The 14,272-nt window shown below is 42.5% G+C and overlaps 1 protein-coding gene across 1 annotated transcript in view; it reads right to left on the bottom strand.

Annotated features, from left to right (window-relative positions):
* The window catches only part of TBCE (tubulin folding cofactor E), a 29,348-nt gene extending 16,349 nt beyond the window's left edge, over positions 1-12,999 (bottom strand). The window contains exons 1-3 of the mRNA XM_064445733.1: positions 12,559-12,999; positions 10,526-10,610; positions 754-942 (exon numbers count right to left, since the gene is read on the bottom strand). Of these exons, the coding sequence (XP_064301803.1) occupies positions 754-942; positions 10,526-10,610; positions 12,559-12,658 (374 nt within the window). The 5' untranslated portion in view covers positions 12,659-12,999. The remainder of the gene's footprint in view (positions 1-753; positions 943-10,525; positions 10,611-12,558) is intronic.
* Between the last annotated feature and the right edge of the window lie 1,273 nt (positions 13,000-14,272).

Genomic DNA, 14,272 nt, shown 5'->3' with positions numbered 1-14,272 from the left:
TACGCAAATTGGAATTAAATAGAGGTTCCAAGTTAAACAGGTTTCTTGTAATACTTTTTGCAAATTATTTGGGCATTCTTTAAATCGCTTATCAAAAAAGACAAAAAAAGAATATTTTTGACTGCTCGGTACATTCTGGGAGACCAAGGGAGAATAGTTGTGGAACATCAGCTCAGAAGGAGACCGCCGCCTGCTGAACTGATACCTCTGTACTGCTGGAGGTCATTAAAACAGCAATCTATTACACATCATTAAGTTACTTCCTTTCTCACCCTTCCAGATGAATGAACGTGACATGAACTGACTGAAAAACTTCTTCACTAGCAGTACAGTGACTTTCTGCCTTCCCCCTCTTAGTTACAAAGTCATTACTGATATGAGTAAACAACGATGAAATAATACTGTACAATATTAAGAAAATATTAAAATACATCTATTTAAAAAGGACTATGCAAGTGTATAATGATTTCCGATGTCATGATAATTTATCTCACTCATTCCTCCCTAAATATCATCAAAATGAGTATTGTGAGCACTCAAACACGACTTAATTCCAGTTCCTATCTGTAAAACTGGTAAATTATGATGTCACAATAGGAAGATTTCTTGTCTCTTCCACCATAGTGCAGTTTGGCTTACTTTTAGAGATACAACAATATTATATGCAAGGCAGCCAGCTCCCTTTCCTTACAGTTGAACTACTACTTGACTAGTCAATTGCTAAGACTGTATATTTTCATATATTACACTTGCCTTTGTTGTTCTGCAATAGAATCCATGCCAACAAATTCCACAGTCTTCTTTCCAAATACTAATGTATTGTCTGTCCCATGTTGAACATCGTGCTCATCATTCAGTCCATACCGATCCTTTACTGCAGTAAGGAAATCTACTCCAAAATTTGCCTTGTTTGGCCGGATAAATGACCCTCCTCTAGGATGCCTAGAACAGAGCAGACAGGAAAAGGTGAAATATAAAAATTTATCACAAGAGTGACTAGTCTCAGAAGTACTAATTATTACCTTTTTAAAATACGGAGAACCAAAGCAGTCAAAAGACAATTCTCCAGGTGTATTTTAGACATCACTGTTCCCACTGAGTGAGACCAGGTAAGACTTGCAAAGTATCTGTGACAGCATTTGACCAACAAGTTCCCACTGTGAGATGCCACGAGAACTGAAGCACCAGATCTCCAAATGTACTTACACGTAAAAATTACAGCGTCAGTGCCATTATTAGAAATAACTGCTCTGTTCTTTCCAAACTCATTACGAACTCAGTTTTTCCAGAAAATTAAGTTTCTACCTATGGATGTGTCTATCCATAGATGGATGTTACCTAAATCATACATCAAATGTGTCTGGAGTCCTACCACAGCCTAAGGCTCATAGGAGTACTCAGAACAGTGATTGCCTCATTATATTTGACTTGAATAATTCACTTGTAATTCTAAGAGAACGCAGCCTTGTCCTTCCATCCACACAAATGAAACAAGATGCAAACTGTATCACTTGGAACTCTTATACAAACTCAAGCTTTTAAAAATTCTGACACTTAGTAATAATTTTGAAATTTGATATTCAGCAGATTTATCCAGCTAATGTATGTTCTATACCGTCCTGTGAAAGTTCTTAGGTTTCTTGAGCACTGAAAAAACTTCATTGCGTGACAATTCCTTGCCATGCAATTGCTTTGACAATTTCTATCAAAGTTAGCAAGGAAACACAGTATCTAGGAGGAACTGGCAGAGACAAGTTGTGGGAATGGTATCACGGAGCAGATGGAGGGTCTGATAGGACGATCAGCCAGAAAACAGCAGGAAGAAAATTGGTGGTTATGATTACCTGTCTGCCTTCCAGCTGAGAAGAGTACAGACTTTGGTTGGAAAGCACCCAGGAGGAAGAAATCACTTATGTAAATAAAACTTCTCTTTTCAAAACAGCATGTAAACGTCAAGTGGCTAATTAGCAAACCATAATATAAACCACCAGCCCTACAGAGCTCAAAATTCTCTCAGAAAAACAGTAACTAAAGATCCTGAATCCTATGGACCTATTACAAGTAGATGGAATAGCTTGGGCACCATACAATCACATTTTTGTTAAAAAAATCAGTACTGGAAATTGCCTGTGCCAGTTTCATTCATTAACATTTCTAATACTTATTTAAGTACTCTCATATCCTAACAAAAGATCTGGGTAGAAACTAGATATACTTTCAAAATATTTACAGTCTAGTTTTGCAGTGACTAAATTTAGAGCACAATGATAACAAAACAAGCAGAAAGGTGTACTCTTAGAGAATGCAAATCCAGTGTGCACTTTCATGTTTGATATGCATTTTCAATTCTCTACATTTTTAATCCAGTAGGCTTCTCTTAAGTCTTTTCTTCCATTCCTTTGAAGTTCTTCATAGCTTGCAAACATTTGGCTAGTTTAAAAGTTAAACCTACACAAATGTAAAAACTACGTGACTCTTTCTTAACACCACTTCTTAAAACAGTAAATGGCTTCTCTCTTACAAGGAAAGGATGAGGGACCTGGGTTTGTCCAGCCTGGAGAAGACTGAGGGGGGGATCTTATCAATACTTATAAATATCTGAAAGGTGGGTGTCAAGAGGATGGGGCCAGACTCTTTTCAGTGGTGCCCAATGACAGAACAAGGGGCAACAGGCACAAACCAGAACACAGGATGTTCCAGCTAAACATGAGAAAAAAATTCTTTCCCGTGAGGGTGCCAGAGCAGGGGCACAGGCTGCCCAGGGAGGCTGTGGAGTCCCTTCCCTGGAGACATTCAAACCCCGCCTGGACGTGTTCCTGTGCCCCCTGCTCTGGGTGTGCCTGCTCAAGCAGGCAGTTGGACAAGATGATCTCCAGAGGTCCCTTCCAACCCCCACCATTCTGTGATTCTGTGATTTTCACCATCTTAACTACAGCATCTCTTACCTGTGAAGTATAGCACTTTTGCATTTAACTAAGTCAAAAAGCTTCACAGATGGCAGATAGTACAGGATTCTCCCTGGGGCTCTAGAAAGAAAAGTTCTAGTCTTGTCCACCTGTAATTCACCCTAGGTCCTGCTGTATGTTAATTTGGACATCTCCTGCCCTTTTTCCTTTCACCTTGATTCTCCCCATTTTGTCATCGTCATCCCTCTGCACTCACCAGTTCTGCTACTTTTCTTCCTCAGCTCCCCCAAACCCTCTCACAAGAGCTGATCTAGACCCCCACGCCTGCATCCCTGCTATCATGCCATTTATCCCTGGTGTAGCCAAGCCCTTTGTGTCTCTCCATCACCGTACCTGATCCTAAGCCCATTTCTGTCCTCTCAGATCACCATTTCTGTTGGCATCTCCTTCCTCATCGTCTTTGCAGGAGCCAGTTCTAACCCTAGGAAAAAATGCAAAGGAAACTAGCTACTTTGCCCCTTGTCATTTGAAGCTACAGGCAAAGCATGGTGCATTTCTCTCTCAAGACCCTTGTATTTTTTTGTTTTGATCATGGCAAGATCATAGGGTTTCTCTCTCTTGTTCCTACCACTTCCAAGCACTATGCACGCTATCATATCTAATGTATGCTCAAATCCATTCCACAGCCTCAGTTTCTTTTTCAGTTCCATTCTATTAATTTGATCTACTTTTTCAAGAACTGTCAGAGAGAAGGACAGAAAAGGAGACTGCAATGGGAACCTATTTTCAGGCAAAGTGATTGTGTGTTCAGGGAGAGAGGTCACTTACCTGTAACTCGTTTTCCCTAAAATACCCTGCCTGTATTAACTTTCACACTAGGGAATATGAACTGTACAAGCCGTATGTACATATCAAACAACTAATGTACAGCACCTGGACTCATGAAAAAGCATACCTATTAGCATCAGTCTCCGTAAGTGGGAACTAAACAGATAAATCCTAATCCAAAGAGACATCCAGCATGCATATCATGACATGGAAGAATTTACAGACTCCTGACCAACCTGACTTAATCTGAACATTCAGAAGTTTGAGAACAGGGATTTTGCTCCCATGTGTTTAAAAGGTCCTGCAGCCAGGACAATATACTGTGGAGAAATGAAGCGGTAGAAGATATGCCCCAATTTCCTTAAGCAGAAAATCTGTAATATGCTCAAGTGGGGCTCTGACAACCAGCTGGCTCTGGTTAATACTGACACTTCTTACTGACTTTTAAAATAGAGAGGTTGACCCCAATCTCAGAAGTCAGCTTGCAGGACACCTCTTATTCATGCTTCAGTAGCCTGAAGAAATACGGCCCATCTGCTAGCGTGCCCAGAGCCCTTCAAAGATATTTATTAAAATTTAGATTTGCTATCATCTTCCACTGGTTAACGATTTCCCTGAACAAAGAGGAGATTTGACATCATTCTTCTTTGATAGTGTAAAACAAAGTGGTAGCACTGCTCATCATTACAGATACATGACAGCTCTTCATATGCCAGAGAAATGTCACACACATACACTTCTCAGTACCTGAAGAATAATGCAGTAGTATATAAACTGTGTTCTGCCAACAGTTACGCACTTGGGCTGTCTGACTGCAGAAGCAAGCTTCTGAGCCAAGGAGAGAGATCTCAGCTTTATCAGCCCAGATAGTAAAGGTGGACGGAAAAGCTTCTTTGTCCAGTATTGGCTGTTTACAATGATCACCTCAAGGCAATTATCATCATTACTGGGGCACACACACTACAAAGCTCATAAGGTGTCCTAAAATACAGGCGGTTGAATCCATGCTCATCCTTTCTAGATACACTCCAAACAGATCTCTTCCTTTTCAGGGAAGGTGCTCAACAGACCAGACTTCTTTTACAAGAACCTACATGCTGCACTAATGAAAATCCTTCAAGTTTTAGAACAGCCTGTAGCAGCCGTGGCATCAAACACACTTATAAGCGACACCTAACACTTACCTGCTATGGTGTATCAAATTCCTGACTGCACAGCAGAAGCTTTGCAAATAGCTGCAAGTTCTTGCAAGTTTACCTTAGCCAAACAGACATGAAAGCTGAGTCTGAACTTTCACAAAACAAGGCAAGAAGGCAGACATCTGCAGTTCCAGATGCTACCTTAAGGTTCTGCTGGTGCACAGGACACGTCCCTAACCACTATTCAAAGAACAGTTCTGTTTCAACACTGTTCTATTGACAGCAGAGAGCAGAATTCTCTGATGGGTACAGTGACACACAGTGAAACAATCAAAACTTCCTAACAGAGACCCAGAGACCTTCTGAGGCTAAAACGAATCTTGGGAATGCATTCTCCCCTTGCTAAATGGCAATCACTTTTTCTTCCTAGACGCTAAAACGATATTGACATCTTCCTGTATTTGAAGAGTTTCTTTGTGCTCTAAGTAGATGTTCCCAGAGGTGACTCTGTCATTCTTGAAGGAGAGATCATCTAATTTAATATAAACAGATCATCTTTTGGGCAGGAACATAAACTTCATGCAAACAATAACTTCAGATTGGTCACAACTGCTGTCTGTAAATTTAAAAATATGTCCATACGCAACTTATAAAACTCGCTGAAGAAGGAAAAACTGAAAACATGTAATGCCTTTGCCAGGATAACTTGGCATTCCAGGACTACACAAATATACAAAAGTCAAAGTTCCCACCAGAAGAAAAATTAGTAACACAAAGGCCACAAAGATCTGAGAAGCAACTGCAATTCTGCCAGGCTGAAAACATCACAGGAACAAGCTTTACTATACTTCCCTCCGTTTCTCTGGCTTGCTGTGAAAGCCAAACCTGGGGAAACAGATTGCAATTTAATGTGGTCAATACTTCTAGTAACAGTATCTGCTGAAGTATCAGGATTCCTCTGGAAAGTAATCTGTGAAGAACAAAATATATTCTTTAGCAGGGGGCAACATGTTCCTTTCGATTATGACTCAAAGTACTTTAAATGTATGATACAGCAGAATGTTACTCCCATCTTGTGAGGTAAGCAGAGAAGTATGTCATCTACTGCTAGGGAATCCACACATCTCCCCCAGCAAAACAGCAAGGATGAAAACAGCTGCTAAAATAGCAATGCCTGTGTAAACACTATGTGTGACCGGCATACCCAGAACTGACTGAGGAGGGCTAAGGAGGAGATGACCCTTCTGCCAGATTAAACGGGGGGCAGGAAGGACTCCACTTGATGGGAAGTGTAAAAGAAATTTGAACATCTGTAACTGTGGGGAGAAAGAAGAGGGTACCAGAGCAGCAGTCAAAAACTGGTTTGATGCCATCAAAAGTCACCCCACCAGCAGCCCGTCTCTGCCTAGGCCAGACGGCGACGTGAGCCTGCTCCCAGCAAGGACAGACATCGTGGGGAGCAACATATAGGCCTCACATCTCAGCGTGTGCCTGCAGCCTCAGGGGTGCTTTCTAGCAGCATGCGTGCTAATAGTCTGCAGGCAGCCGCGCGGGGATGCCGAAGCCGGAGCACCCACCTCTCCCACAGGAGGTGTGTGCCGCTAAGGCACTCGTCTTCCCAGGGGAGGTGCGTGTGCTTTAACCCACATCTCGCAGGACAGTGCATGCGTATACATGTTCATTAGTCATTTATTACTATTATTCACACAGTATTGCTGTGTGAACGGATCTGTGGGACAAGAACTTATTTGAAAGGATATTCATGTTTCAAAAGCTGAAGATAAATTTTTATACTATTTTAAGGTTTGATTACACCTCATTTCTCTTGAAGGATTGTAGAACACAGCTTATTTTAATTACATGATAAAATACTGCAACTGACAGCTAAATTAATAGCTTCCTCAGTTATTAGGAAACAAGACTTTATTGTCGGGGGGGGGGGAGGGGGGGAAATAATCACAAAAAACGCACTAGAGTATGACTTGCCATTTCCAGCTAATCCAGAGTTGATGAACATGCTCATGATGTCAGCATATCTTGAAGTATGGCTGTTTTGTTCTTTGGTTCTCACATTCTTTAGAAGTTTAATTAGCAACATATATTATATGACCCAGATAAACATACTGCCATGAAAAATAGAAGTTTAGGTCATATTTCCAAAAAATTAGTACAAAGATCACATATAGCTATAAGCAGACCTATTGATTTACCCAAATAAAGACTACAAAGAAGATCCTCTGGAAATGACAACCTCAAGTTCAGTTTTATTTCCCTCTTATGATCTCATTTTCAAATTTCACTCTGAAAGGTTTATTATTGTTTTTAAAAAAACCATACTTTTCAAAATTACCTTAAAAATTTTTTTTGAAAGTTCCTTTCATTGCATTTGTTTACAGTACAAGCAACTCCATCAGCTGCTTCTGCTTATCAGAATTCAGGGAGCGAGCAGAGTAGGCTTGTAAGCAAAGGGCACTACCGGTAAGGTTTGAGGAAAAAAAAAAAAAAATTTTATTTGTTTTTATATCTGTATATACACATATAAAGAAACAATCTCCCCATCCTCCCCAACAGTAGTACTAAAGAGGTGACATTGTAGGTTGTGGCATTTCTTATTTTTTTAAGCATCTTTTTTGATAAAATAAGGTAACCGTTTTTTTACTTAAGTTTGCCTATATCTTCACAATTGGTACATGAACTACAAACCAGCCTGCACACAGGAAGTTATGCCCGTGAGTCATGGCTGACTGCTAGAATTATTATTGTCAGACTCCAGAAGGACTTTCTCTGATTGGAGGCAGAGTACAAAGAACAGGTATCATAAGAACAACATGTTTGAAGAACTCTACATTTAAATGTTATGGGTATATGCAGCTTCACCTAAAAAGTTGATTCTTACAACAAGAATTGAGATCACATCTCCTGGGAGCACACTAACGCTTGCTAGAAAAGCAAGAGTCTATACATATATATATATATTAAAAATATATATATATATGTATAAGTATTATACACACACAAATGTAAAGCACTCAAAGTTTCTGAAAAAACATCCACAACATGTTCAGTTGCTTCTTCTGTCCAGAGACATTCGGATGGCCAGCCAGCTACCTTTATTATTTCTCCTACAGCAGGCTATAACTAGCTTCAATTAAATTCAAACTATTTAAGACGCAACTTCTGCTAATACATTAATTCAAACAACATGGCTGCTCTAAGATCAAAATTTCCAATTCTTTAGCTAAGAAAAATCCAGCAATGATGAATTTCTTCCTCTTGCATTAAGTGTGCTTATCCTCCTTAAGCCTTGCTCTATTATTATGATTATTAGGTACAAGGGAAAACATATCCAGTCTTCAGAGGTGGTTTTTTTTTCTTTTCTGAAGAACAGATTTTGTTTTATCATCTCATTTTCTGATAATGAGGTCTCTAGGGCTTCCATCTTACACAAATGTAGAAGTTAAGAAGATACAGACTTAGAATTCTGATTTGCACTCCTGAACGTAATCTACCCCTTCCCTGCTTATGCCTGTTTGGCTACAGGTAAGAGACAGTATTCCCAGAAAGCATTTCAAAATAGCTACTTTTTTGTTTTGAATTACTTAACAGATAAATTCTTCAGCTGATTCAGTCTGAGACCAAACAGCTAGCTTGAGAACAACTTTGATATGAACTGCTAAATGAATTATATTCTTTAACAAGACCTGAACTGCTGTCAGGTCTCAATACATATACAGCAGCCTCCTTTGCTACCTCTGGGAATTCCATTTGTCTCCAGAAGACCTTTTGGGAAATACAGAACTAGACCTACTTTCCCCACAATATAGAAAGAATAATTTTAATCTCTTTTTTTTCCCTTCAATGTGACATTTTACAGCAACGGTTCTAAGTCCCTTCCATATCATATTCCTGTATTCAGACAGGAGAAAGTGACAAGACTCATCTACTCAATAAAAATGGAAACGATCACAATTTTCACAAGCTGAACACACATGCTCAAAGGTTAGCAAACACATGTACCGTTACTACATGCTGTTAATTATTCTTTTGGAGGAAATTCTCATTACAAGTTTTCTCCGTTGAATCATCCATTGAGAGCAAAACAAAATACATGTACAAATACAACACTCCAGCTCTAGAAACACCTTTGAACCATGACTAGCCAAAGCTAGTGGGACTCTGGAAAACTGTCACTACGTACTTCTTTTGTTCCTTCATACTTCTCCAGTTATCTGCTATTAACCAATGTCAGAATCAGGAAACTAAGCAAGACAAATCTTTGGACTGACTTCATCCAGCTATTCTTACGACTTTCATTTACACACAAGCTGAAAAAAAAAAGATGATTTGCTTATCCTCTCATCGATGGCTTTTCCTTTTTCAAGATAATTAACATGAGGAATTAATTTCAGAGAAAAGTATTCTTACATTTTCCAACAAACCAAACCAAAAACACATCCAAAAGCAAGACTGTGGACAATTTTTAATTTATTTTCTTGATTTATCACTTTCTTTCATATTTTCAAAAGTCTTCTATTAATTCTGAGTGTCCGCTGTCACAGGATTTGATTTATATTAGATTCATTTCACTTCAATGAGCACTTAAACAGTTAGGAACAAACTGTAATCAAACCACCCTTTTACAGCCATTACCAGCCTTGGAAAGCAGGAGGTGGAAAAAGACCTAGAAATCTCTCCATTTCATCTCATTAACGTAAGACTGGCTGCGATCCAGCGGTCAAAACAAACATCCATGTAATGCCACATCCTTTCTCCAAAAGATGCCAATAGAAAACAGCGGGGAAAAATACGACAACAGGGCAAGTATTTTATAGACAAGAATAGTCTCTCACCCTTCTCCATTTCAGTGCTCAGGAACTTACTGAGCTAGCAGCCCTTAGCATTTAAGAGCCATTGATGACTTTTCTTCTACGAATTCATCCAGCTGTTTTTCTAAATCACAAATTTTTAGCTGCTGCGGTGTCCTCTGACATGGAAATCAACAGCTTGCTGCTGTGTGCATCAACTCTAGAGTCCTGTATTCCTCAATTTCAAACATGTTATGTGCTGGAGTCTTTAAACTTAAACATAATGCATGTATATGCTTAAAAAACCTCACAAAGCTATGCAGTATTTTGCGTGTAATAAATGCAAGCAAACATACTTAACAATTCCTCGGTGATACAAATATAATCCAAATAATTGTCAGGAACTTGGTATTTTCCCTTAACATGATACATGCAAGTCCTCTTGAGTCCAAATCTAAACTATATTGGAGACAGTTCATATGGACCGATACTTCACTTCAGAATTACCTAAGGAAGGTAAGTAGGAAATACCGATTTCTTTACTAAAGTAGAAGGTGTAAATCTACTAAAGGTAATACTAATAACATCCAAAAGTCACATTTTATTACACACCTCTGAAAACGTGACTTGTATTTTCTAAGTATTTACCATATCCTAATCCCTGTAACTGGATTAATAACAACACAACAGCCTTTATGGCACAGCTAGTCACAGCATTCAGATTTATTATCTTTTTAATATTGGCCAACTGATAACAAAAGGGTTTGCCCTAAGAATTGAAAAAGGACATTTTCCCATGACCATCTTGTCAATAAGCATGACATGCCAACACTGGCAATCAACTCACCTGCACTTGAAATACTGTGTTCCTTCATAGGTACCATCATGCTTTCCTCTCTGAGGATCATCCCATTCCACGCCAAGCCAAATCCCTGAAAAATATGGTAGATACCTTTTCAAATTTATGAACAAATTTCAAGTATCATAGCCATAGAAATCATGGCTGGAAGGAACCCTTGAAGTCAATCTAGCCTAACCTTCTCTCTCAAAGCAGGAGTTTATTACCAGCACTAAAACAGGTCGGCCAGGTAAGTCTTTGCTGAGCTGATCTTGAAAATCTCCAAGGAGAGAAAGATTCCAACCTATCTGGACAGCCTACTCCAGTGCTGCATTACTTCTGTAGAGAAAAAAAATTCTCCTGATGTCCAATTTGGACCTTTCCAGCCACAATTTGTGGCCGTTGTCCCTTCCTATATCATACTAGTATAAGAATGTGGCTCTGTCATCTTTGTAACTGTTTGTCAACCAGCTGCAGGCAGCTATTAGATGCCACTTAAATCTTCTCTTCACCATGCTAACCAAGCCCAGATCCCTCAACCTCTCTTCACAACACACGTACGTGGTCTATGCCCTTGTGCCTTTGACCACCCTGGCAGCCCCTGCTGGATCCTCTTGAGTTTATCCACATCCCCCTTGAATTAGGATGGTCCCTCACCAGATACGTAATTCCAAGCACAACCTTATCAAGAACCCCTGCCCCCAGAGAGGGATAGCAGCTTCCTTTGATTTGTTGGTCACGTCCGTCATTCTAAGGTAACCGAGTACAACACATACCTTGCTTGTGACAAGAGCTCACTGTTGGCTCATGTTCATGACAGTATCTACCTTAACTCCCAAGCCCTTCACAACAGACCGTGTGGGTTGCCAGTGCTTCCCAGTCTGTACTGGTACCCGGGTTTATTTCACACTACATGCAGAAATTTGTCCTTCTTGAACCTCTCAGGCCCAAACCTAAAATTCGTAAAGCTTGCTCTGGATTGCAATTCGATGTTTTGTCACATCAGCCAGTTGAGGGTGAATGCTGTTCATTATCCGAGACACTGATTAATATGTTAAACAGTACAGACTCTGGCATTTCTTTCTGTCATGCTAGTGCATTACCGGATATAAAGTAATTGATGACCACTTTTCCACTTGACAAGACCTGTGGACTTTCAACCCACGTAACAGTGCATTTATCTGGCTTGTATTCCTCCAGCTTCCAAATAAGATTTTTTTATAGAGACACTGTTAAAAGACTTACTGAAGTCAAGAAGTATTACATCCCCTGTTTTCCCTTTGCCCACATTCCCAGTCACGGCATCACAGAAGGAAATTAGGTTTGCTAAGCACAACTTCTTCCTCTTTACAAGTATCAAGTATTCCCAACTACTGTCTTGTCCTTCACAGGCTTGGAAATGGACTCCAAGGGAACATGCTACATGACCTTTCCAGGAGCCGAAGTGAGGCTGATGAGTCTGCAGTTCCCTGGTCATCCTTCTTGCCTCTTCCAGAACTATATGCAAGGCCGGCCTCCTCCCAGGCATCAGCAATCTCCCCATCCTGTCACCACAACTTTTCAGAGATGAAATATAGTGCTCCCACAATCAGACTGGTCAGATCTTTCGGCAAACTGGGCTAAGGCTTATTTGTCCCCATGAATTTGAGTACGTTATCAAAGGAGTGCCTACTCTGTCGATCTGCTGCTGCTGCCTGCCTCTCTCCTTCAGAGTGTGCCAGGACACAGAGATCAGGGAACAGACTGCTCACGAAAACTAACGGAAAAAGGAAGGCACTAAGATCTTTTCTAAGATCTGTAAGAAAATAATTAACCCGTTTTAACCAAAAGTACTTCTTACCCTCCTTTTGACAACCAACTTCTAAAAAAAACCCCAATAACTTATCTAGATTAGACATTGCCATATTTACACAAGAACAACGAGGAAAAAAATAATTTGTAAATTGCCACGTTCGACTTGGCAATTTTCTTTAAATTAAGAACAATTAGAATTTTGAAAACGACCACTAAAGATAAAGGTTATTTGCTATTGAGACACTTACCCGCCGTAGGAGGGACGCCGCCCACGTAGCGCACCGTTGCGTACTCCGCGCCACACAGGACTCTCCGACCCAGCGCATCGGCAGGCACCGGGGCGCTCATCCCGGGAAGGCCAAGGCCGGGGCTGCCCGCAGGCCCGCCGGGGCAGCAGCCGCCCCGTAACGCCCCCAAGCCGCTCCCGCCCCACGCCCCCGGGCGGGTACCTCAGTGCCCCCCAGCACGCCGGACCCCGCCGCCCGGCCTGCCCCGCCTGCGGCTCCCGGTACCGCCCGCCCCCCCGCCGCAGGACCCACCCCCGGTACGGAGCGGCCGCTCCCAACCCACAGACCTGCCCCGCCCGCCGGGCCGGTAGAGCCGTTAAAGCGAGCCACCGCCTCCTCGCACCGACACCCACTGCCCCGGGAACGACCAGCCCCACGAGCTCCCTCTTCCGTCCTGCGCGACTGACAGCTGTCATCCCGCCCCGTCTGGCCATCGGCGCGCTCCCATTGGCCCCAATCCCCCAGCACCGCCCCAGCTTGGCCGCTATTGGCTTGCCCCCGTCTTCGACACCCGCTCGTCACCGCCTTCACGGGCAAGCGTCGCTGCCGAAGAGCTTTCTGGGTAGTGCAGTTCGCCGGGGCGGGCGCGCCGCGAGGCCGTACCGTCCCGGACTACACCTCCCAGCGTGCCGCGGGGCGAGGAGAGGGCGCTGTGATTGGGCGAGCGGGGCCCGAGGCGCGGCGCAAGGCCGAGGGGATCCGGCCTGCCCAGCGCGGGGTGGCGGGGCCGAGGGGCAGCCGCGGCCTTGCAAGGAGGCAGAGGCGTTTCCCCAGGGCGCTGCTGCCGTGTTAATGCTTTAGAGCAGCGTGTGGCAGACGAGCCACACAACCGTCAGTCCGACATCGAGCAAGATATCGTGATAGCCGACTCGGCAGGGGGCTGATGAGCAATAGCGATAGACGCCGCGCCGAGCAGCACGGCCTCACAGGACCTGATCCAGCGCGGGTACGCTGGCCGGGCCTCTCTGGGATCAGACCACCCCTTCGTTCGGTTCAGCTAACGCGGCTCGCGGAGCACGCCGAGGAGCGAGCAAGCAGTACCCGGTTTTCCGCCTAAACGCAGGCTGCGCGTGGAACGAACGGCCACATTTAACGGCTGGGCGCTCTCCTGGGAGGGCGACCGAGGAGAACGCGGGCATCTCGGCGGGCGGCGGCCAGTTCCGCCGGTGCAGCGCCTGGCCAGCGGAACTGGTGCTGCTTGGGCTCGGAGAAGGTGTATTACCTCCGCATTTGGCAGCTACAGCTGCTGCACTTATTACAACATCCACAATTCGAGAAAAATATCAATTAACTGAAAGAGGATCCGGAGAAAATCCATAACAATTTGAGAACACAGCTTATTAAAAAAAAGAATTGATGTGTCCCATGGGCACAGATTAACAGCAAAACCTGCAAGACTTGACTGTATTAAGTAGCAATTGCTGGGGAACAGAAATTTAGTAAAAGCATGTAAGTTTCAGGGACAGGTCTGTCAAGATCACACACCTTTCACATAGTTCTGTGGTTATAAAATCAAAAGTATCCTAGTTAACATCTTCCACTCTTGTTCATCTCTGATGTGCTTCATATTTCTGAGTCTCGTAACTTAAACAATTTAATTTGAATTTTGGGACCATAAAGACTGAAACAATCACAACAGTAAGTAATCAAGAAGCTTTTTCAGTGCTGTGTCCCT

Source organism: Phalacrocorax carbo, chromosome 3, assembly GCF_963921805.1.
Source record: "Phalacrocorax carbo chromosome 3, bPhaCar2.1, whole genome shotgun sequence".
Classification (NCBI taxonomy): Eukaryota; Metazoa; Chordata; class Aves; order Suliformes; family Phalacrocoracidae; genus Phalacrocorax; species Phalacrocorax carbo.
Note: the sequence above shows the minus strand (reverse complement) of the source record. Positions and strands in the feature narration are given on the sequence as shown.